At 53.0% G+C, this 24,415-nt stretch overlaps 1 protein-coding gene across 50 annotated transcripts in view; it reads left to right on the top strand.

The window, feature by feature from the left end:
* Positions 1 to 24,415, top strand: part of CELF4 (CUGBP Elav-like family member 4) — a 296,935-nt gene that overhangs the window by 253,381 nt on the left and 19,139 nt on the right. For 9 of the 50 annotated variants that reach the window (XR_012498763.2, XM_074340075.2, XM_074340057.2 and 6 more), the window contains exons 4-10: positions 13,395 to 13,520; positions 13,953 to 14,032; positions 14,472 to 14,615; positions 15,458 to 15,605; positions 17,368 to 17,517; positions 23,391 to 23,456; positions 24,322 to 24,405. Coding sequence is in view for 49 of the 50 variants with exons in the window: in XM_074340075.2 (XP_074196176.1) it covers positions 13,395 to 13,520; positions 13,953 to 14,032; positions 14,472 to 14,615; positions 15,458 to 15,605; positions 17,368 to 17,517; positions 23,391 to 23,456; positions 24,322 to 24,405 (798 nt within the window). In the remaining variant the exon portion in view is untranslated. Of the gene's footprint in view, positions 1 to 13,391; positions 13,521 to 13,952; positions 14,033 to 14,471; positions 14,616 to 15,457; positions 15,606 to 17,367; positions 17,518 to 23,390; positions 23,457 to 24,321; positions 24,406 to 24,415 lie in introns of all 50 variants that reach the window. The other 41 variants (XM_074340074.2, XM_074340065.2, XM_074340060.2 and 38 more) reach the window with 7 other exon arrangements.

Raw genomic sequence — 24,415 nt, 5'->3', positions numbered from 1 at the left:
AACCAACTATTGCCAACCTGAAGGCCTCAGAAGGTCTTTGAATGACAAGAGCAGGCTCTCTGTCGTTAGCAACGCCAGCCCCATACCAACAGTTAATATGCTGCCACCCTGCAAAATAGTTTGTTCTCTCGAGGGAACCAACACACCCCTCGCAAGCTCATTAGTCATTAGAAATAATAACATCTTGCACATCATGCAGCCCTTTCCAGTTCCCAGAGCGGTGTGCTTTACTGAGCTCTCCACAGCCTCTCCACCATCCAGTCTGGTGAGCAGAGCAGGGGGTATCCTCTATATGGTGGATGAGAACTCAGGAACCAGACCACCTGGGTTCAACTCCTGGCCCTGCTGTTGATTAGCTCTGGGACCTCCAGCAAGTTACCAAAACTCTCTGCGCCTCAGTTTCCTCATCTGTAAAATGGGAGTGACTGTGGTACCCACTTCATGAAATTAAAGTGCTCCAAGCAGTGCTTGGCCTGTGGCGAGTACTCAGCATGAGTCATCTCACACTGTCCTCTCTGAGGGCCTGGTCCCCACAGGACCAGGAGTGATGAATCTGTGTATAGTGTCATATGGGTTGACACTTGCTATCTAACTGCAGGGGCCAGTCAGCCTGCCCCACTCCAAGAACCAGCCTGTTCTGTGGGGTTGGAGGGCATGGTCCTGGCCTTTGAGTAGCATATACCTATTGGGGAGACAGGCAGGTTTCCTCCAGGAAAGAAGGTCCTCAATAGGTACAGTGGGGGCTCAGGAGGCACCCCTAGCCTGCCCGTAGGCTCAGGGAAACATCAAAGAGAAACTTCACATGTCCACAGTAACCAGTCCCACTGTAACCTCCATTAACCACAAACCCATCAGACATGTGGTGGTTTAGAGATCTGAGTTGAAAGAGAAGTAGTTTAAATAGGTCTTAAGCAGAGCAGAGTTACTTGTTCTCCTGAGAGCCAAAACCCCAACAGGTCTGGGAGACCATGGTTACTTTTCTGACCTTTTGCATTTAAACTGCAGGTATCTGAAGTCCTCAGAAACATCTTGGCCATCCATCCATCCACATTTACCTATCGCTATGTATGTACCATTGATCATAAATCTATCTGCTTTCTGCAATCATTTTTCTCTCATCTGTATATCTATCTATCATCCAACATTTAATCTGGATATCTAGCATCTATTAATCATGTCTGCCATCCATCTATCTCTGTGTCTGTCTCTAGTCTGTTATCAGTCATGAGTTAATATAGTGTGTACTTAAGCATGGACCATCTGAGGTCCACGGGGAAAGGGGGTGGGGACAGCAGTGACTCCAGGAGGGCTAGGATGGCTGGAACACAGATGGATAGGAAGGAAACTGGTGGGCTGATGAAAGAAGAGCCTGGGACTCTTCTCTCAGAGCAGGGCTGGCCTGATGGACGTAGGGGAGAGGGGCACAAGAGAGAGTAGGAAGCTTGCAAGGTCAGAGGGGTGAGCTTCGTGCTGACCTAGATAATTCCATTGAACCCACCTCTCCAAATTAGGACAATGTCTTTCCAGAATGACCATGTGAGGGTGGGGGGTTGTCCAGGCTCAGGTGTCAGGACAGAGAAGGTGGGTGCACAGTCTGAAGAGCTGAGCGCCTGTGGGCAAGCTGAGGGCCAGAGAGTGGTGCCCAAGGAGAGATGGCAGGGGCAGCCTGGAGAAGACCCAACACAGCCCTTCCCAACCCTGGCTGCAGGTTGGTGTCACTTAAATAGCTTTCAAAAAACAAAATACTGATGCCTGGGCTCCAGATAAATCAGTATCTCAGGAGCTGGCCCTAAGCATCTGTATTTTTGGAAGCTCCCAGGTAATTTTCATAGCAGCTCGGGCAAAGAACTACCCTTTTACAAGATCCAAGACTCCTGCTGTTATTCTCAGATGGAGTCCAAGGAACAAGGAGTGGCCTTGGGTGCTCCAAGGCACGACTTGAGCTCTGGGCAAGGTTGGGCTCTCTAGGGAGGCACATGAGGCCACTTTCCTTTGCGTTGCCTCCTGGCATGGCATGAAGACCCGTGAGACTTCTGCTAGGGTGTTCAGGAAGCGTCATCCCATCTCTGAAGACCCCCACCCAGGGTCCCCAGAAGTCCTCGTCAGTGTCCAGGGGTGATGGATGGGCTTGGCAGCTGCAGCCTCTGGATTCCAGTGTGACTCCTGCTGTGTTGGACTAGCAAGGTTGACCCTGAGGTATGTGCACGTCCCCAGGAAGATGGACATCAGGCTGTTAGACGCTGGGGTGCCACTCTCTCCACTTGTCCCACAAACATCAAAGTCCCCCCATCAATGTTAAAAATGAGCTATGGGTCAGAAGGGCTGGAGGTCCGCCTGGCTCCCTGGCACTGCATTCTGTCTCTGGCTGTGGCAGGGGTCCAGCAGGGAGAGAGGGGGTGGACCTATGAGTACCTACTCTTTCCATGAGGCTGTGGGAATTTGGGCCACAGTGACAAGGATCTGCAGCCAACATGAGGGTCAGCCCGTGGCTCGGGTGAGAGGTTGGTCTGTGCTGGGTTGCCTATAGGCGCGTGTATCCTTACAGCCACAACCGTGCAGGTTTTCCTCTCAGCTAACATGCCCTCGATCCACGGTTAATAGAGATAAGCAGCTCTGAGTGGGTCTTTTACTTCTCCTGTATCTGTGGCCACCTTGATTATATTCTCTGCCCTGTCAATGAGATGTGCTTAATGGCATTCCTTGGTCTCTCCTCCTGTCGCCCCCATCCCTACCCTGCCATGGACCCCCCTACCCTTACCTGTCCCCTGCAGAAACCTCCTCTCCTTGCTAGAATAAAACCCTGCTTTGTCTGTCTCCTTGAGAGCCGAGGACAAACTGGCCATAATTTATGCTCCCACATAATATAACGGAAAAAAGTGTCCATTATACTATAAATTATCCTGTGATGGGTGGAATGCTGGAGCGTGCACCAGACGCCAGCGGAAACCCCATTAGGCAACAGGGTTCAGCTGCTGGAAGGCCCCACAGAACTCTGGGCCGTCTGTCGTGCGCCTGCTAAGCATAATGTAGCAGATCTAATGTATAATCAGTTACCTGGAGAGATGGCTGAGCACCCCCGCCCCAGCAAAAGGTGATGTCTACTAGAGCCACACTGTGTCCCAGGCTTCTGCTGGGAGGCCCGGCACAGACTGACCAGCATGAGTGTCCGGTGCAGGGTCAGAGGGCCAGAGAGGGAGGCAGCAAGGGGTGTGGGTGTGGCCACTGCACCCCTCACCCATACTGAGCCTCCAGCGCTCAGCTTTTGCACAGTTCAGGGCGCCCATGCCTGCAGAGTGCAAGAGATGAGGGTACAGAGGCCATTCATGGCTCCCAGGCAGGGTGACAGTCCCCAAGTTCTAGTCCTGTTCCTCAAACTGCTGCAAGCCCCTGAGGGCACAGAGCAACCCCTGCGCTCTGGGCAGGCCAGCAGGAGGACGCAGGATCATGGACTGTAGTTAGAGGGGATTCTACCAGCATATCTGATTTCTGGTGTGGTGAGGAGAGAGGACCTTGCAGCCTCGACCCTGGGGAGCAGAAAGCCGGGGGACTCATCAGGAAAGAGTTTACTGCCTTCGTCAGCCAGGGGACTTCAAGACAGCCAGGCTTGGGGCGGCCAGATGGCTCAGTTGGTTAGAATGCAAGTTCTGAACAACGGGGTTGCCGGTTCGATTCCCACATGGGCCAGTGGACTGCGCCCTCCACAACTAGATTGAAGTCCAACGACTTGGCACTGATGGACCCTGGAGAAACACTGTTCCCCAATAGTCCCCGATAATAATAATAATAATAATAATAATAATAATAATAATAATAAAAGACAGCCAGGCTTTAGCCAGAGGCGTGAGCGAGACAGGGAGGGCCTGTGAGGCACACCTAGGATCTCTGGGCAATCAGGAATCCACAGGGGGCCGTGTGTGCCCCAGCCATTCTCCCTTCTGAGCTCTGATCAAAAACCCTTGTCCTTGCAGAGCAATGAGGTTACTAGGTTACTAGCCCTCTGTACTGAACTGGAGGAGTGGAGAGAGAAGAGAGAGAGAGTGAGAGATCCAGGTAGCTCCATCTTCCACCAAGAAGGAAGGTGACATAAGAGGTCAGGCCACCAGGTGTGAGCCCTGGCTTCACCAATGACACGGTGTGTATTCTTGGGCAAGGCATTTAACTTCTTTCTGCCTCAGTTTGTTAATCTGTACAGTGGAAATAATAAAATACCCACTATACCTGTAAAGTGTTATCTCAGTGCCTAGTCCTAGTAAGTGTTCCATAAATGAGAACCATGATGATTTTATGTTGTTGCTGTTATAACCACCTCCTGGAATAAACAAATCAGAGCTGCAGCCATGGGCAGGGGTGCCACAGAGCCCTGGGGAGGGAGTTGGTCTGACCAGTGCTGTCTGGGGGCAGCAGAGGTTCTATGATGTGGGAGTTGGGTCCCATTAGCTATTGTCATGAAGGGACTGGGGTGACACTGAGACAGGGTAGGCTGGTGATGTGAATTGGGGAGCTCGGCTGAGCTGAGGGAAGACATCGTGGGCAGAGAGAATGGGCACAGGTGAGGAGCCTGGACCCAAGGTCTCAGTCCCAGGACAAATTTCCAGTGGTCAGAGGTGAGGGTCCAGGCCTTGGGCCTTGAGGGAAGTGTTTAGAGTATGGTGGGTGGGAGAACAGAAAAGAAGAAAGGTGTGTGTGTGTGTGTGTGTGTGTGTGTGTGTGTGTGTGTGCCTCATACCACATGCCTTTTCACACTCCCTGCTTTGCACATGCTGGTCCCTGACCTAGGATGCCAGCCTCTTGCCTTTTCTACCTGGAAAACCCTGCCCTTCATCCTTTAGGGCCCAGTCCAAGCCTTTTAGACCCCTCTCCATGCCTCCGCCATGCCCACAGAGCTCATCACTCCAGGCTCTCTCCCTGCATCATGGCTGATGCCCACTCATCTCCAGGAGACATTCCTTTCCTAGTTTCTGAAGATTCTTGGAGTTCAGTGCCCTGCAGATGTCTAGGACATGATCTCTGAGACAAGAAGAGGAACAGCAAGTGCAAACGCCCTGGGGCAGGATTGTGCATGGAACGTTCTTGAGACAGCAGGGAGACCTATGTGTCTGGAGCAGAGGGATGGAGAGATCAGGGGAGAAATGGGGTGTGGGGTGCCTGCGTGGCCCCTTACAAGTCACTAGAAGTCTTGGACTTTTTCGCAGTGAGCTGGGAGCCACTGCGGGGTTTGAGCAGTAGACAGACAAGATCTGCTTTGGATTTAACGGCCCCTTCTGGCTGTGTGAAAAGAGAAGAGAGCGGGGTCCTGGGTGGGTCACAGGAGACAGTGAGGAGGTGACTCTCATGGCCCGGGCCTGATCCTGAAGCCTCGGGAAGGCAGAGCTGGCTGAAGGAATGCAAATGGGGTGGGGGGAGAACACATCTAGTCTACCAGGCATGTGTTCTCCAGTCTACTGCCTCCCCCCACCCCCAACATCAAACAGAAACTGTCTGGAGGGAGCTCTGCAGATCAAGGCCTGGCACCACCTCCTGGGGGGGCCAGATCCAGTTAAGGATCCTCATTTGCATCTCTAGTGGAGGGGGAGCCCCATCTCAGCCCCCACATGCCACCCCATCCCCAGCAGCCTTTGATCTGGTTTGATGTCTCCTTCAGCCTTCTTCCCCGGCAGGAAGGCTTTTATCCTCCTGAGGCAGCTCCCGCCCAGCTGCAACCCTGGCTCTGGCTCTGGCTCTGACGCAGTGTGTGTTGTGGGGACAAAGTGGGGACATCGCTCCTCTACTCACGAGTTCAGTTCACGCTGAGAACTCTCCTAGGCCTGGCCTGTGACCCACATCCCAGCGAAAGGACTGGGTCTCTGAGGGGAGCTGACCCGGTCACACAGCTGCAGAGAGATACAAACCCAGGCCCCTCACCCTGGTGGGATGGCATTGCTGGAACGTGCCCGAACCAACTGGAGAGGGAGTGGTTGGGTTCCCAGGCATGAGAAGAGCGGCATGTGGAACCCCGGCCCTGTCCACTGCTCCCCTACTTGAAAGGCAGGTCTGACTGTGTGCTGCCCACCTGGGGAATGAGGCAGGGCCAGGAGGAGGCAAAGGAGGCCTCCAGACTAGGGGTGGGGGAGTCAGCAACGTGGAAAATGGCACAGATTCAGATTCAGAAAATCGGTGTGATCCCTGCTGGTCCCTTAGGAGCCGTGGGTGCTGGACGGGTCTGGATCAGGAGAATTCGTGGAAAGGGCACATAGTGGGGCTCAGTAACTTCAGGACAAATGTAGTCTGTTGTTTTGGGTCTATCCAGGTCGACCTCCTGGAGGAGACTGGGGGACGTCTCAGTGGTCCCCAAAATGCTGCCATTTGGTCAGTGGGGTGCAAAGCGAAGCCTGGCTTCTCAGGCTAGCCTGGGAAAAGCATGACTTTGCTCAGTTCAATGTGTCCTCTTCACACCCTGGGGGGTGGGGGTGGAGGGTGGGCTGGGCGTCCCCATCCATCAGCTGGGTGAACAGTAGGAATAGCTGTAACCAGCGCGACAAGAGAGTTTCTTAAACATTTACTCAGTGCCAGGCCCTGAGTGAAAAACCTCACGTACCTCAACTCATTTAAACCCCCAACAGGCGTATCGGGCTGTGAGATTAGTCTCTCCTTGTACAGATGAGGAAACAGAGGTCCAGGGAAGGTACATGATTTACCCAAGGCTGCACGGCTAACCAGGATTTGACAAACAGCCGCAGTTACTATTTGGAAGATGACACCCACCTAGCTCCTCCTGTCCCGTCGGTGTTTCTCATCCCCTTTGATTGAAGGTTCTCCCTGATCCAATGTGAAGTCAGGGAGAAGGTACAGGTCCTCTCCGCTCAGACTCACTGCCCGTGGGCCCTGGGACACTGAGGCCACCTCTAGGGAGAGCAGATGGTCCCTGGATCCATGTGGCACCCTGGGACGTTCCCTGGGGCTACAGCCTAAGAGACACCTGAGGGCCCTCAAGGGACGGCCCTCAGGGCTCCAGGCTCTGCCAACAGCTGAGAGGCAGGCAGGTGCATCGGGCGCTGGGGCTCTGGGCTCTGAGCCTATCCTGTCCGCTGCAGGACCAATAGCTCGAGAGCAGGAGAGAAGTCACAGCCCTCAAAGCCATTTATTCCTCATTCTGGCCCTGGCCTCCTGGATTCTCCCCAGGTCAGGTCCCCCCACAAACCCGCCCTCAGCAGCTGGAGGGGAGAGAACAGTAAAAGTCTATTGTGGCAATAAAAGGCATTAGCCATCTGAGCCCTTGTCCACAGTGCCCCAGCAGCCGTCTATCCTTAAGCAGGAAATATTGTTTAATGCCGATGGTAATGAGCGAATCAAATTTTGAAAATTAAACCGGAATTTGAGCATTAGCTCTAGGGCGCTGGCATTCGGCAAACCAAGTGGCACTGCTGCCACCAACCTCCTCCTCCCTGAGGGGTCCTCTCACCCTGGGCAGCCAGCAAGATGCTCCCTGCCCATCTGGGGGTGCACCGCCTGAAGATTTCCTCTTACGGGCCTGTCCTAAACATGCCACGGGCGCCTTTCTTCTCTGTTTTCTGGGTTCTCCTTTTAAAATGCAAATCCATCAGCCAGAGTCCCATTCTGCCCTGACAGCCTGCATGAGTGAGCACAGGAATCCATCTCCGCAGGGAGGGAGTGTAGAAAGCCTGAGACTCTGGCAACTAGATCCCACTGCCTTGTCATAAGTGCCTCTGGCTTCCCCAGAGGTGTCACTCAGTGCTTTTTAGAGGCTGGGAAAGCTGAAGCTCACAGTACGGTTGTGCTTCTGGGAAAATAACAATCTGGAGGCCAGAGGAATGGGAGATGTGTATGTTGGTGGGAGAGGCAGCAGGCAAGAGGCAGCTGGAAAAGCAAAGTCAAACTTCCACAGGACCCCCTTCTTGCAAGCCCCACCACAGGCAGGGGCCGCTGGGGAGCAGCTGGAAAGATCAGCTAAAGAAGGCCCTTCTACCTCTCAGATTGCATTCAAATTCTGTTGTGGGCCTGGAGCCCCCTGCACCTGTCCTCTGGATGTAACAACAGCCCACCTCCTCCTGAAAGCCCTCAGGATATAGCCATGTCCCCCTCCCCCAATGGGCCCCTCTGGCCTGTGGTCCACAGCTATTGCATGTGACAACCAGGCCCGGCTGAACTCTCTCATGGGAAGGGAGGGGAGGATTCCGTGGCAGAGGCTCTGGGGACAAGGATTCTCCAGGGATCTGAGAAGCATGCACCGCCCCCTCCTCCTCCCCCCCATCCCCTCACACACACACCCATTGGAAGAGGAACTCGCCCAAAACAGGAGACTCAGAAGGGCTCCCAAGACTCTGTTCAGCCAAATCCCAGGCACACAGTAAATGCTCAATCAATACCTGCTGAAGGTGTGACCAGAGGGTGGACCCAAGAGGGATGGCAGGAGGTCTGGTCCGGTCCCTCCTGAGATGGTTGTAAGCACCTCTGTCTGACAGAACTGGGTACTTTTCTAATCCGTTATTTTATTGGCTTCCCACACAGAGCTCCTTGGTGGGGGGCTGGGGGAGTACAGATTGTGCACACTTGCCAGCCATGGTGGCAGGACATCTGGGCACAGAGAGCTGAGTTGCCCTCTCTAGGTTCAGGCTCCCCAGAACTTAAGGTGCTCCCTTAGCCTCCCAAACACAGGCGCTCACATTTTAAAGGAACAGGAAGGCAGCAGTGGAGGGTCATAGTATTGGGAACTCCAGAGACCCTAAGGGACTGGGTTTAGTCTGAACCCCACATGTGTATCCTGGAGCTCCCTCTCTGCCCCAAGTTCCTCATCTAAAAAAGGTGGGTGGAGCCCTTGGTGTTTTCTGGGGTCCTGCCCAGCTCTGACATGTGGCCTTGTTCCCCCTGAGGAGGGCACTCTGGTTCTGGGAGCCGCGTGAGGTAGCCCTGCTGGCCTATCTCCCCATCTGGACGTCAGCTCCAGTGAGCAGACGCATCTTTCTTGTTTACTGCTTTAGAAGCAATGCTTGGAACAGTGTCTGGCACAGAGAAGGTGCTCAGCAAATCATTGTTGAAGGCAAGAGCCTGACAGCCAGTGCCTTCCTGTGCCAGCCACTGGGCTCAGCCCTGGGAGCTGGAAGGTGAGCATAATGCAACCCCATGCCCTAAGCTCAGCTGTGCTGAGAGGAAGATACAGGTCTTCCGGCCAGCCTCCTCTTGCTCACCACATGTCTGGGCCCCATGCGGCCTCAGTGACCTCGCCCCCCGGGTCATCTTCAACCCATTTCCACCCTGGCTCTGAGATCTTTCCTGGCCTCACCTCCCTTCAAGGTGGCCTGCATGGTCCAGTTCCAGCAGCACATACCTGAATATCTTCTCAACCCCAACAACCAGCTCAGGCAGAGGGCTCATGGAGGGAGTGAGAGCACAGAGCTTTACTATAGCCCAGGGGCCCTGTATCACTCAGGTAGATGGGCTGTGGGCGGGGCCTGCTCAGGGGTTGCTCAGCCTGTCCCTGGAGGTAGAGGTCTGTGTCGATAATGGAGAGTGTGGGAACTGACTGGGGAAACTGAGTCATTCTCTGAGATTCTCACTAGGTTGGCACCAGATCCAAGACACCAGCCAATTGGTGCCCTTGGTCATCTGACACAGCTTAGGGATGGTGTCTCTGGAACGTGGCCAGAACAGGAGGAAGGCACAGGGGGTGAAGGGACAGGAGAAGGTTGTCCATCTCAGCTGGTCAGGCAAAGCCTGAGTCTGGTCCCACCTGTTACTTCAAGTGCTCCCCCCAGATGTGGATCCTGACTATACAGGGGCAGATCCTGTATGACCTCTGCCTTTTCCTCAAATCAGGACAGGGCAAACCAAGGAAGAGCAGCCCTCCATTTCCTCTTCCTCCTGGATGGAGAACCCCAAGTAATTGGGGCCATTACTGCTGGCCTGGCTCTGTCCCTGCACATCTCCTGGAAGCCTAGCATCCACCACATGAGGTGGGCCTAGTTATTCCCATTTTATAGACCTAAAAACCAAGGTGGGAGCAGTTATACAACTGGAGTACAGGGGTGCTGGAGTCTGAGCCAGAGGGCCTGATATGGAAGAAGGAGAACTACCCTTGGACTCAAGAGTCCTTCCAGCCCCTGGTCTGAAAGACAAGACTTAGAATCACTCACCCAGTAACAAAAGCCAACTGGAAATGAAGAGGGCACAAATTAAGCACGTTTGAGGATTCTAGTCACAAACCAACCTTTGCATTGGGTGGGGTCATCCAAAAACCCTTGGAGGAAGTGAGTCTGGAGCCAAGTTTCTTTGCTTTCTTGCAAACTTCCAGAAGGTAAGTCTAGTTGTAGTTTCCCTGGGGAAATCCAGACAGGCAGGAAGAGGGGGAGCCTGGCCCCCTGCATGCTCGGAAAGTTTTCAAGAAGGAAGAGCTCAGGTCTAGAACAGAAAATTGAGCAGTGCAAACTGAGAAGTAAAGGGAGATTTCAGGGGAGGGGAAAAAGGAATTAGAAAATAATAATAATAATAATAAAAACCTGGCAAAAGGGAGGTGGCTGGATAGAAAGGCATACGTGGATGAATTTTAATGCAATCAGAAAGCTGTCATAATGATTATAAAGGAATATATTCAGATGTCAGGAGAAAGGGTGCAGAGCTGAGGTCCCAGCATTTAAATGAGGCTCAGGCAGAGGAGGGGCCTTCTCTTCCCTTCCTTTTCCTTCCCAGGGAGAAGAATTTTTAAGCTGAGGGCCTGGGATTAGCAAGGGGTGGTTTTTTTCACTTCTTTGTCTTTCCAGAAATCCCATTAATTCAGAGCCTTTCAAAAGCGATGGGGGTGGGGAAAGCACTGTTCCGGGCCTGGAGTGAAGTTTCAATTACTCCACTGAAGTCTTTTAAAGCTCCCGGTTTACTTCATGTAAAGTGTTGTTGCTGCTTCTGGGAGTTACACATAAGCCCTCCCACCTGCTCTCCTCTCCTGCCTGGTATCTTCTCTCTGCTCTTCGTGTGTTTCTAATTCTTTTTCCTCCCTCTATGCTCCTAACTCTGTCTCCTGCTATCCCTCCTCATCGATACCCCTTCTACTCTCTCCCTTTCTCTTGGTTTCCCAGCTTGGAGTTGGTGAGCCCTGCAGATAAGGTAGGGGTGTACCCAGCCCTGCCATGGCCCAAGAAGCCATGGAGTAGCCCAGGCTGGGGCTGGTGGTGGGGCCAGGGTTCCCTGCCCAGAGCTTCGGCTGAAGCCCACCAGTGGTGGAGATCCAGGCTTGTGTGCTCTGCCCTAGAACTGTTAAAGGAACTGGCAGTGATGCCCTACAGGGTATGGAAGCAGTTGGGACCCAGGGTTGCCTCATCACTAAGAACTTGCCCAGAGCTGAGTGCTCTGGGCTGAGGGTACCAGGAGGGCAGCCATTAGGGCTTCCTGAAGAGCAGAACTCTGGGGTGGCTTGTGAAGGAGTGTGGCGGCCTGGAGTTTTCCTCTGCTTTGCTCCACATACCAACACAGCCCCTCAGCTCTATGTGAAGTTTCTCGGCAGTGTGGGTGAGGGGAGCAGGAGGTGCCAAATGCTCTGAATAGAGAGGGACATGGTCCCAGAGTGCCCTTGCCTTTAGAGAAAACCATAAACACATGGCAGATTGCAGCTTTAGGGGTTGTACATTCCTGCAGCCTTGGCTGTGTGTGCCCGTGTGTGCCAGTCTTTCAGTCGTCAACAAACATCTAGTGAGTGCCTGGGGAGTGCTGTCACCACAAGGCCCCTGTTCCAGCTACGATGGCTACATAAGAGTTTAGCCCCAAAGTGAGTGGTATAATACAACTGTATATTATACTCACAGATTCTGTGGGTCAGAAATTCAGACAGGACACAGCATGGAAGGCCTGTCTCTGCACCAGGATGTCTGGGCCTCAGCGGGAAGACGCAAAAGCTGGGGTCTGGAATCATCTGAGGACTCATTCACGTCCACGTGTGGTGGTTATGTTGGCTGGCAGCTGGGGGCCTGGGCTCCTTTCTGTGTGCACTATAGCGTGGGTCAGTTAGGTGTTCTTCACAGCATGGTGGCTGGTTTCCACAGGGCAAGCATCCTCAAAAGAGAGAACTGAGTGGAACCTGATCCCTTTTATGACCTAGCTTTGGAAGCTTTGGAAGTCACCTGGCATCACTTCTACCGTTCTTGATAGGGACCAGTCACAAGCCCTGCCCAGATCCAAGGGGATGGAACGTAGACCCCACCTCTCAATGGGAGGCATGTTGTCACACTAAAATAAGCTTGTAGGGTAGGAAATCTTTTTGAGGTCCTAAGTTGGTACAGAGCCACACAACCCAGTGTGATCTCTGTCACCCTAAGCACACAGCTGAGTTATGTTAACAAACCACTTGGTACTCACACAAGTGTGGGGAAAGCTGCTAAGGGAGCCCAGTCTTCAGAAGCAGGCTCCCCAAAAGTGTGCAGGGCTGAGTTTTGTAGCATTAACAAATATGAAGGCCCAGACCAAGGAAGGGGCACCAGATGGAGATAAAAACGTGTGAGACAGAAAGGAGATGTGTCCCTGGGAATGGCATAGAGCATTCATTCATTCTATACTGAATGAGAGCCTACTGTCCTGAGGGCCTACTATGTCCTGAGGCCTATTATGTGCCAGACACTGTTGTTCCTATAGAGGGCTGGTTTCTTCCCCAGGGAGTAGAGCATATATGGAGGATGGGTGGGGGCGATCGCAGGGAGCTAGACAGAAACCAACTACACAGGCAAAGCAGTAATAATTGTCCTTTGAAATTCAGGCCCTGAGAGTGAGGGACTGAGACAGACAATAAAGGAGAAGTGGAAGGAGGAAACTTGATGAGGAAGTAATATTTAAACTGAGACCTAGAAGAAAATCAGCCTTGTGAGTGGAGGGCGTGCCAGGCAGAGGGAACAGCATATGCAAAGGCCCCGTGGCAGACTTGTCTGTTGTGAGTTAATTTTGGCATCTGTGAGTGAAGGTGACTGAGGAATACAGTCTGTACCTAAGAGGAGGGAAGAGGGATCACAGGGCTGCATGAATGACCCATGTGCCCTAGGTGAACGGCCAGGGCAGTGGCCTTGCTCCCTCACTGTGCCGCCTTTCCTTTAGGCAGGAGGGGGCAGAGTCGCTGCAATCTAGATCCTGCTTGATCCAAACCCTCCTCCCTCATCTCCACCTCTGACTATAACCTCCGTCTCCCCCCAACCCCCTCCCTTCGTCGACCCTCCGGGTCTAGCTATGCCCACTCCCGCCCCGCCCTCTCCTGCCTACCCACCTCCCGCTCCGGCTCTGAGCCCCTGCCCTGGCTTCTGCGCAGCTTCCCCCTCTCCCCCATATTCTTCTCTCCCGGCCGTGCCCTGTTCCCCCTGCCCCCCCGGGGCCTGCCCCCGCGCCGCCCGGCCCCTGGCCCGGGTAAGCATCTCCTAATTTTGTTCCAGAAGATAGAAAACTCTTCGTGGGCATGCTCAACAAGCAGCAGTCTGAGGACGACGTGCGCCGCCTCTTCGAGGCTTTCGGGAACATCGAGGAGTGTACCATCCTGCGCGGGCCGGACGGCAACAGCAAGGGTGAGTGGGGGCGGGGCGAGGAAGTGGGCGGGGCGAGGGAGTGGGCGGGGTGGGCCCTCCGGCCTCGCGCCTGCCTGATGGCGGAGTCCAGAGCCGCCCGGAGCTGGCCCGGACGCGCAAGCCGGGAAGGGATGCTTGGAAAGGACGAGGCGGTCGGGTCTGGGGGTAAGGAAAGATCGCAATCCAAGTCCAGAAAGGGACGAGGAGACTTAAGGGTACTTTTAAATCTCCGGCCCTTCCAGGTCTTTCTCTGTCTCTGTGTTTCTCGGTGTCTCTCTTTTTCTCTCGGTCTTTGTGTCTCACGCGTTCTACTTTCTTCTGGGATGCGCCCGGTCCCCTCGGCCCTTCCCGTGCCCCACCTCTCAGCCCTTGCACTTCTCTGGCCTCCCTCTGGGCCCTCCGGCCCTGGCTCAGCCTCTCCTGTCCACCCAGGGTGTGCCTTTGTGAAGTACTCCTCCCATGCCGAGGCGCAGGCAGCCATCAACGCGCTGCACGGCAGCCAGACCATGCCGGTGAGTGAGGCCACCCCTGGTTGGGGCGGGGACGGGGACGACGGCGGAACCGACACCCACGCCCATCCCAGCTCACCATCAGGGCCCTGCCCTCCCTTGCGCTCTGTCCATACCGTGTGAAACGCGTGCGGTGCTCACAGCCTCCCATGAAACAGGAAGGCATTACCGTTATCCCCATTTCTCAGACAAGGACACTGAGGCCCATAGATGTTAAGGAACTGGCCCGCGGTCACCCAGATAGAAAACGTCCGCAGTCGAGTTAAGACCCCAAAATCCTGGTTTAGCAGTGGTCTCGGTCATCCCCCCCTCCCCCCACCACTAGTACTCCGCGGAGAGGAGAGGGTGGGCCTAGGCCAGGGGCACAGACAGCTGGACAGCTGGGAGCCTGGGAGCAGAGGCGCCTAGGGCAGGTGGGCCTCACGTGCAGTCCCGGCTGCAGGGAGCCTCATCCAGTCTGGTGGTCAAGTTCGCCGACACTGACAAGGAGCGCACGATGCGGCGAATGCAGCAGATGGCTGGCCAGATGGGCATGTTCAACCCCATGGCCATCCCGTTCGGGGCCTACGGCGCCTACGCACAAGCAGTAAGTGGGGGTCCAGACGTGTGTGTGGGGGGCAGCGGTTCTCCAGCTAACTCTGCTTAGAGCCAAATCCTAGGCAGCACCAATTGCAAAAGGGGAGAGAGGTTCAGGTGTTTGGTTGCCACCACCCCATCCTGGCTCCCCTTCATGGAAGGGTGCCCTCAGGCCTCTGCTCACTCCTGGCAGAGGTCCTGGAGGATCCCCAAAGCCCCTCACACCCATGTGTCCTCTGCAGTCCCCCCAGGCCTCACCTCAGGCTTCTCACCCACCAACTTTCTTTCATATAGGGGCCTGCTCTAAGTCTGCCTCCCAGACTTGTAGCCACCACCCCCACATTGGTGGCACTGAGTTAGGCCAGCGTTTTGGTTCTAAAAATGCAAGCTCACCTCACTCCTTCAGCAATGTCCAAATTTGGCTAGTTTCAACAAAGGCCCCAGTCCCCACTCACCTTTGTGAGAACATTTGGACAGAAATCCATGCTAAGTTAATTGTACAGAGGCTCATCCAACATGTCTCTAGAGCTTCGGGTGTCACATCTCCATGAATGACAGGCTATCACGAGGCTGATGAGCCTTGGAGCCAGAGCTCTTCCCCTACCCTTTATAACACTTCAGAGTCCCCAAGATTCTACCATCACTTTTGAATAGCTACCTCTTAGGAGGTGGTGTTAATAGCCGTTGAGAACTAGGACAGGAATGGGGGAAACATCCTGGGGTTCTTTGGGGGTTGGGATGGGGAGATGTATCTCAGCTCCCTGGGAGCTCTTGTCCAGGAGCTGAGCCCCCTGGTGGGGAGGGCTGCCCCCCTGGAAGCGCATGATATTTTTTCCACTCACTCTGCCCCAGCTGATGCAGCAGCAAGCGGCACTAATGGCATCAGTCGCGCAGGGTGGCTACCTGAACCCCATGGCTGCCTTCGCCGCCGCCCAGATGCAGCAGATGGCAGCCCTCAACATGAATGGCTTGGCGGCCGCGCCCATGACCCCAACCTCAGGTGAGCCAGCAGGTACCAACACAGGGCCCGACCTAGCAGGAGAGCAGCTGGATCCAGGCCTGGACCTTCTGTTTGGCCAATTTTGGCTACCAATGGACCATTCTGTGGCGAGAGCTCATGGCATCTGCGCCCAAGCACACCTTATCCTCTGGCAGTTTGTCTCAAAAATGTTCTAATCCCTGGGGATCCAAAGAAAGATGGGATGTGAGTCCCATGCAGTTTGTGATATGATTTCAGGGTGATGCAAATTTCACTTGAGATGTTTTAGAAAGAAATTGACATGAATACATCTCCCTTTGAGGTCTGAGGGAGGAGTCCTGCCCATTCTGTGGCCTAGTTTGTTGCCTGGCCCAAGCACAGAAGAAGCCCATTTTTAATTTCCCTTTAACCCAACATAGAATCACTGGCTTTCTCCAAGACAACTACACAACAAGCAAGAGAGAACCACAGAGTTATTAAAAGGGGGGGGGGTTAGGGTTGAAAACAGCCCTGTTCATAAAGCATGCTTTTAATTGGATCTTGGTTATTATCAAGTTCAGTGACTCTCAACTGGGGAGATTTGGTGCTTCCCCTGCCCCAATATTTGGCAATGTCCTGAGACATTTTTGGTTGTCAGAACTTGGGGAGGGAAATGCTACTGTAATCTAGTCGGTAGAGGCTGAGGATGCTGCTAAATATCCAACAATGCATAGGACAGCCCCCTCCCCCACAACAAGGAAATGTCTGTCAACAAATATCAATAGTGTCAAAGTTGAGAAAAACCTTTTCTAGTTCCAAGGTCTTGCCTAATACCCCAGGCTCTCATTCCCCAAGTTTCCTTGGCTCTCTGCACCCAAGTCATAACAGCAGCCTTCCTGACACCCAGGATCTATTCTTTGCCCAGACAAAAGCCATAGAAGACTGTGCCATCTCTAGGCCCAATTTGAGCATTACCCCATAGCTCTCATCCCCAAGTTAGGGCTACTTCTAAGCCCAGGCCAGACTCAGCTCCTTGTCCACTGAGAGACTCTGCTTCCTACGTGAAGAAGAAGGCCCTTTCCAGCCTCTGTGGCCTTAGTACAATCACCTTGCCAGCTATACCTTGGGTTCTACCCACATGGCATAGGGAGGGCATAGGGTATTGTCACCTGACTCCAACTTTACCCTCACCACAATGAGTGTCACCATGACCGTACTTGGAGGAGGCCAAGGTGTCTGCTTAGTGTATGGATAGGGCTGAGTCTGGATTCTGCCAAGTCCTCCCTCCCTCATTGCAGGGGAACTCCAGAATTAAGACCTTTTCAACCTGAGACGCAAAGTTCCTTCCTGGGGAGGCAGATCATCCCCTCAGTGATCCAGACAAGAGAGAAGAGTTAGCAATTTAGAAGCCCGCTGGTGACTAAAGAAGGACCAGCCCATCCCGATTTAGCTGTGATGAGCAAGAACCACTGAAAAAGTCTAAAGGAAGACCAAGTAGTCAAGAGTACTGAGGGTGGTCTGTGTGCTGCAGTTCCAAGGCGGAGTGGTCAGTGGTCAGGGAAGTCTTCATGGGGTAGGTGGGATTTGGACATCCTGTCTTGAAGGATGGATACAGTTGAGATGAGTGGAATCACTTCTTGCCGGGAGATGATCCAAGGGATGATTCACAGATAGGATTGAGTTGGTGTCTAAGTCTATCCTCAGGCCCTTGGAGCCAGGAGGTGCAACTCCATGGGTTGGCCTTCCTCACCTTTGTTCTGCTTGCCTCCTCTCTTCCTCCACCCCTCTCCACCTCTGGAATCAGGTGGCAGCACCCCTCCGGGCATCACTGCACCAGCCGTGCCTAGCATCCCGTCCCCCATTGGGGTGAATGGCTTCACTGGCCTTCCCCCACAGGCCAATGGGCAACCTGCTGCAGAAGCTGTGTTTGCGAATGGCATCCATCCGTACCCAGGTAAGCACATCTGGCAGGTCTTCCTTACCCATGCTGCACACTCCTTGTCCACTCTTTCCTTGCCCTTGCTGTTGTAACAGGGACGGTGTGGCTCCTGCCCTCTCTCAGTTCCTTGGTGGAACCCCAAAATGTAATCAGGGAGAACCAGACCTCCTGCCTTCCCTCAGGAAGCCTTTGATGGGAGAGACCAAATTCCCATCCTTGGGGATGTGTCAGTCTGAAAGTTGAGAAAAAAACCACATTCCTGGGGCTCCTTCAGGGGGGAAAAGTGAATAGATGTAATTGTACAACCAGGTAGAAAGGCTAGTCACTGCAAATTAATTGAGAGTGAATTTGACCCGTACCGTATTTCCCTGAAAATAAGACCTAACCAGAAAATGAGCCCTAGCATGATTTTTCAGGATGCTCGTAATATAAAATAAGCCCCAGGTAAGATCGTCAGCCTGATGGATGCATTTAGTACGTCCGTTGCAACACACGACGGATGTATTGAATTATAAAATAATAATATTAATATATAAGTAAATATAAATACATAATATTATTGACTTTAATACTTAAAATAAATGATAATGAAGTATTTGTAAATACCCAAGCAGGCACCTTTGGATGAGAGGTAAACGCCTATATAAACAGATGAACTCAAGACTTATTGCCGAATGACCAATCGGAGCACAGACACAATGCACGAATAACATGTGCACTTGATAATGAATCGACGTGGTTGTGTCTAATATGAATCTTCATAATTCAATACGTTGTGTGTTGTAACAGACGTACTTAATGCACTCGTGTGAAATAAAGAAATGTTTTCTGAATTTTGGTGCCTGCAATTTTTCGTCGCTTTTGTGTGGACCATCATTCTTAATTGTCATCATTTTTGTTGCCACTCCTGTCTCGTAAGTCTTCAGTTAACACTTGATTTAATGGTAGATTTAAAGGGAATAATATTTTGACCCCCAGACAAGATGAGTGCAAAAAGAAAGAGCTATTCCGTCGAGTACAAGAAAAGAATTGTGGAGGATTCCCGGGGTAAGAATCTTACAGCTTTCTGCAAAGAGAAGAAGTTGGATCTCCGAATGGTCCGTAAATGGCGAGCAGAGTACGATAACCTCAGTCAACAGGTGGATGAGGGAAATGCTAAGAAGCGCAAGTGTGGATCAGGTCGGCAACCATTGTTTCCTGAGCTGGAAGACATCATCTGTGAATGGATTGCTGACAGGAAAGCAAAGGCTTTGGTTGTGCGCAGGGCTGATATTCAAGCATTTGCCCTTGCAATGGCACCACAGTTAGAAATCTCCCCAGAAGAATTCAAAGCATCACAACACTGGCTGGATGGCTTCCTTCAGCGATATGAACTGTCTCTAAGATCGACAACACTGTTCAAGCTGGAAGATACTGAAGTTATTAAACGTGCACTTGCATTCAAGTCCTTTGTTGATGGCATCGACTTTTCTAAATATCAATTCTCCAACATGATTGCTATGGATGAAACTGCAGTGTTTATGGGCCAAGGATCTCAAACGACAGTTGATCAGAGGGGTGCCTCGTCAATCTACACTCCCTCCACTGGTTACCAAAGTGGACGTGTTACCTGTATTTTGGCAATTCATCTGGATGGAAAGAAAGCCCCACCTCTAATCATCACGAAGGGCAAGAAAGATAATGTTGAACGTGTTTCAGGCATTTATGTTCTTGAAACCGAAAAAGCCTGGTGCACACAAGCAGTTATAAGGAAGTGGGTCGATTTAATGCTGCCACTGGTTTTGCGAGGTGGCCAAAGAGGTCTGCTAGTCTGGGATTCAGCCAGCACTCACCGCAGTAAAGACATGAAGAACTTCCTCGCAGAGAGAAGAATAGATCAAATAGTGATTCCCGCAGGAATGACTGCCTACCTCCAGACTCTTGATATTGCAATAAACAAGCCATTCAAGGACCATTTGCACATGGAAATCAATGACTACATTGAAAATAGAATGGAAAGAAATCAGTGTGGAAACTTTGTGAAGCCTAGCCTGCAAGAGGTCGTGACTTGGGTGAAGAATTCATGGGATAAGATCACTGACAGCTGTGTTGCCAATGCACTACGAGCGGGCTACATGGACAAGACGTGCTCATTTAAGGAGAGCTCTATTGCTGGACATGAGAGATTGGGGCCAATGGTTCTACAGGAAATGGAGTCGCAAGAAATTCAAGCCGGAATTCGGAGTTTGGAGAGTTATGACGATGTTCCAGAAGAAGATGACATGACTGTATTTGAATAAATGTAGATTTTTGTACATGAATAAGTGAATAAATGTGGATTGTTGTACATGAAAAATAAGCTATCCCCTGAAAATAAACCCTAATACGTCTTTTGGAGCAAAAATTAATATAAGACCCGGTCTTATTTTCAGGGAAATACGGTAATAAGAAAGGGGATAGAAGCTTAAAGAATAATTATATTTAGTGTTAAGTAGGAAGAGACTCTTTTGGGAAGAGACTTTTGGGGGATATGTATAGATCGACATTCTGACCAGTACATACCATTTCGGTCCCTTGGTGCCCTCAAAACCCCGGCCAGCATTTCAGACGGAGGATCAGCACCTCGGACAGCTCCCAGCTCCTGCTTCCATGAATTTTGGCACCCAGGAAGATCCCGGAGGCCGGTCCTGATTACCTTTGTTCCTCTCAAACTTAGCACTTCTCCCATGGTGTGAGTGTACAGTTAAGTTAGAGCAGCTCCTGTCTCTGGTCTTGAGGATGAACTGACAGAGCAGGAAAGCTGGGCCTGAAGCACTAGAGGAAACTAGCAAGGGGCGATGTATCAGGTACGAGTGCTGTCCTTCCTAGAGGTCAGATGACGGGGTTACAGAGACCCCACAAGTACCCAGTCTTTGCTGGATGAAAGGGGGGCCCCAGAAGGAGGGCAGAGTCCAGCTAAGAGCACAATATACATCTACGGAATGTGGAAACAATAAGCAAAATGGAGTCTGATAAGAGTGAATGTTTTCCAACTTGAGGTGCTAAAGGATTCAGATGAAGGGAGAGCGCTATAGGCTGAAGAAGCCCAACACAGCTGCCCCAACAGGAGGCTCAGATTGGGCTTTAACAGATGGGTAGGAATTGGGGAGGAGAGGATGAACAGGAAGCACATCTTGTGGAGCGGCTGTCCTGGAGCCCCAGAGGCAGGCGGGGCCGGCCTGGCAGGGGTGGGGGAGGTGAGGAGGCTGGCCCCACTAGGGCGGAAGAGGTCAGCCTGGTGTGACTCAGCAGTCGGGGGCAGAGGAGCGCTTCACACTCGGGTTGCCCATCGGAATCCACTGGGGGGCTATGTAAAACCACAGAAGCCCAGAACTTCTGATTTCAGTGTCTGGAATGAGGCCCAGATAGCCAGAGCACATAAAAGTTCCAGCAGCAGCAGAATAGAAGGTCACTGTGCTAGAGAAAAAGAGGAGAATGTCCTGACTTTGAACTTGCAGTTGTCCTTGATCATGTTCCAGTGCTTGCCCCTCAACTCACCCCTCAGTGCATAGAGAAGAGACTAGAGAAGCCAAGAGAAAGAAGCAGCCGGGTGCAGAGAGTCTGGAGTGTTGTTTCAGGGTGAAGACTCCTAGCTGGCAAGGGAGGCAGGGCAGGGGCTTGGCAGGCTGGAGGTGGGAGAGAGCCTACCAGTCTCAGGTTCCTGGGCTCCTCTTGCCTCAGGCTCATGGGCTGGGAGATACAGTCCCCAGCACATCTGGGTGGTTTCATTTCCCCCTCCTCCATGGCCACAAGCCCATCTGGAGCTCTGGATTTTGACAAACCTGTTCCTTCCCCACCCCCACCAGCATCTGTGAGCTATTTTCCTCGTGGGATTGGGAGATGTTTCTCTCCCCCATTTGTAACAATCTGCCACATCCCATAAACAATTCCCTGCCAGAACAGGAGGGAGGGATGGAAGGAAGGAAAGGAGAGAAGTAGTACATTAAAAAAATTAATTTACCATTTTTAAATGCAGAGTTTGGAGCTGCTGTAATGAGCGAGATCCTTCAAAATGTTCACTCGCTGGCAGTTACTAATGAGGTCATTAAGCAGAGTAGAAAGGGGTCTCGGAAATGCTTTTCTCCACTTCTTAGCCCCAGGTAGCTTCTCTGCTCCCTTCCTCCTGTTGCTCATCGAAATCATGTTGGAAGCACACGGTGTGGCCTTTACTACCACGTCACACCCTTGAAGGGGTGGCTCATAACTGTGAAGGACCATGCGTTCCTTCCCTGTGTCACAGGATTTGCTGAGCACTTGCTGTGATCCTGGCACCGTTCAGAGGGTGGGGGCTCTCCTGTAGGTTGTGCAGGTTTTATTTTACAGAAGGCACCAAACTGTGCCCAGAAAAAGAGACACCTTTTTCTAATTTGCCTAAAGGCAGTGTGTGGTTGGGCAGCCTGGGAGACCAAGAGGACGAGCTGGACACGACTCTGTCCAGAAAGCTGAGGCTGGTACAGGGGTCAGGGAGAGGGAGCAGCAGGAGGAAGGAGACCCAGCCCACCAAACACTGCTACCCCCTCGGTCCTGGGAGCTCCTGGCTCCAGTCTCCACTGTGAGGGAAACAGAGGGGTAGGGATAGGACAGGGTCAGGAAAGGGCATCCATGCTGACCCATCTTCTGCTCCCCCTCTGGGCAGTGCCCTGGCGCAGCTTCCCTGCTGCCATCTGCACTGTCTCTAAGGCTCTCTGCCCGAGGATTTGCCTTGGTTACCTTGAGGCCCAGGTGCTGTTGTTCTAGTGGGATATTACTGAAGTTCAGCAACAAGAGCTCAAAAGGGAACTTTAGGAATTCTTCCTGGTTTACAGGCCCCAACATCTGGCACCACCACTTAGCTTGACTGGCCTAGGTCGCCGGGCCAATAAGCCCAGATGGTTTTCTTTCCACCTCCTTGTATTATACAGTTTGCCCTAAATACAGTGCAGCTGGATCTGTCCCCATCCACCTCCATGGCCCTCCAAGGCCCGCCCACTCCCACGTCAGTCATCCCTAGCCATGGTCACCAAAGGCAGTACCCACCATTGGCCCACGCACCAGGCTTTTGCCTACAGCTTCTGTAGACACAGCAGAGGCAGCAAGTAAACCATGCTCCCACATCCAGCTGCCCCAAGTTGCTTTCCAAAGCAACAGCACAACCGTTCTCTCCTCGCACTGGGCAGTAGATATCCTAGACTCACGAATTTGGGTGGGAGGAAGATCGTTGGTCTGCTAGTTCTTCCATTTCTGTGGGCACCACTCCTCTCCGAGCCCATGGGGAAGACCTCGTTCGTGTGGCCAGTCCTTGCTGAGGGAAGCCTCCATGTCTTACGCAAACTCCCTAAGAACAAATGAGGGGGTCCCTCTGAGCAGATGGGGTGGCCCAGGAGGAAAGAGTGGCATGGTGAGGCCTCCTGTGCCCTTTGTTTCACCCAGCTGGGGTGTGCCCCTGACTTCTGCTGGGGATAAATGAGGATGGGACTACCCTGCTAACAGCATCTCACCCCATTCCCTGCTTTCCCACAGCTCTTCTCTGGGGCTGGGTCCCTTATGTGTCCCGATGAAGCCACTCATGGCCGAGCCTTCTCTGGCATCTCCTTCCTAGCCCTTCCCAGCCTTCTGCGTGAACCACCCATCTCACCCCACCCCAGGCCCCTGAAGCTTGCATCCCCCAGCCAGGGTGGGCAACCTTCACCCTATTCAGGGCCCTGGACTGGGGAAGACAGCCCCAACAGGGTCCAGGCACTCAGGGTTCCTGTCTCAGATGACCTGCCCCAAGGCAGACACCATAGTGGCTGGGGAGGGCGATGCAGCCAGTGTCATCTCCATGGGCATTGCAGGGGAGGGACTGGCTTGGGTAGGTGTCACTGACCTCTGCTCCCTTGGCTCCCCTGCAGCACAGAGCCCCACCGCCGCGGACCCCCTGCAGCAGGCCTACGCTGGAGTGCAGCAGTATGCAGGTCGTTAGTATCCGCGCGTCCCCACTCCTGCCGTGGCACCAAGGCCTGTCCCCACCCCAGGCCTGGGCTCAGCACTGTGTGGGAGGGGGTAGAGGGAGGGAGTGGTGGGGGTCTTTGGTGGAAGGTGGGAGGGCTCCACTGCCAGAGACCCCGACTCCAGGCTGCCTCCCTCTGTGCAGGCCCCCTAGCATTCAGGCGGAGTTTACCCATTGTGACAGTGGTGGGTGGTGGGTGGACAGCTTGGTGAGCCAGGCTGAAGCTTTGAGCTTGTGGTGCAGTTACTCATCTTTGACGCCAGATTTCCCTCCCCACGGGGCTGCCATGGCCAGTTGGTCCAGGAGCACCAAGCTACACAGCAGCACGGGGTATGAGGCCGGAGCGGGGGTGCTGCCCACTGCAGTCCACAGTCACTGGCCCAGGAAGCTAGATACCTGGGTTTGAAGGAAGGAGAGATCCTGGAAGGGAAGTGGTTTCAACCTCTCGCCTCCCCTCCATTCCCCGGCATACGCAAGGGTGACAGGGAACAAGGGAGGATAGGCAACCAGAGGTAGGAAAAGGGAGGGGCAAGAAGAGGCAGCCCTGGGGGGGAAGGGGATTAGCCACTGTAAAGCCCAAGGCCCTCCCGCCCTCCCCTGGGCTGGGCAGCACGCACACAGCCGTACACACGCACACTTCTCTTCACTGTGCCGCTTCTCCATTACTACTGATAGCTGGCTTTATCTTAAGTGGCTGAGCTGAATGCACTTGTTGGCTGGTCCGCTTTTACTGCTCAACACTGAAATTTCTCTTTCTTCCTGCCTCTCACCCTGTCTCTCTCCGTGTCACTGTCATCGTCCCTCGCTCTTGCCTCTTCTCGTTGGCCCTCCAGCAGCCGCCTACCCTGCTGCCTATGGTCAGATAAGCCAGGCCTTTCCTCAGCCACCTCCAATGATCCCACAGCAACAGAGAGAAGGTGAGTCTGC

This window comes from Rhinolophus sinicus, chromosome 4, assembly GCF_057876585.1.
Source record: "Rhinolophus sinicus isolate RSI-liver-muscle chromosome 4, RSI-T2T, whole genome shotgun sequence".
NCBI classification, from domain to species: Eukaryota; Metazoa; Chordata; class Mammalia; order Chiroptera; family Rhinolophidae; genus Rhinolophus; species Rhinolophus sinicus.
Note: the sequence above shows the minus strand (reverse complement) of the source record. Positions and strands in the feature narration are given on the sequence as shown.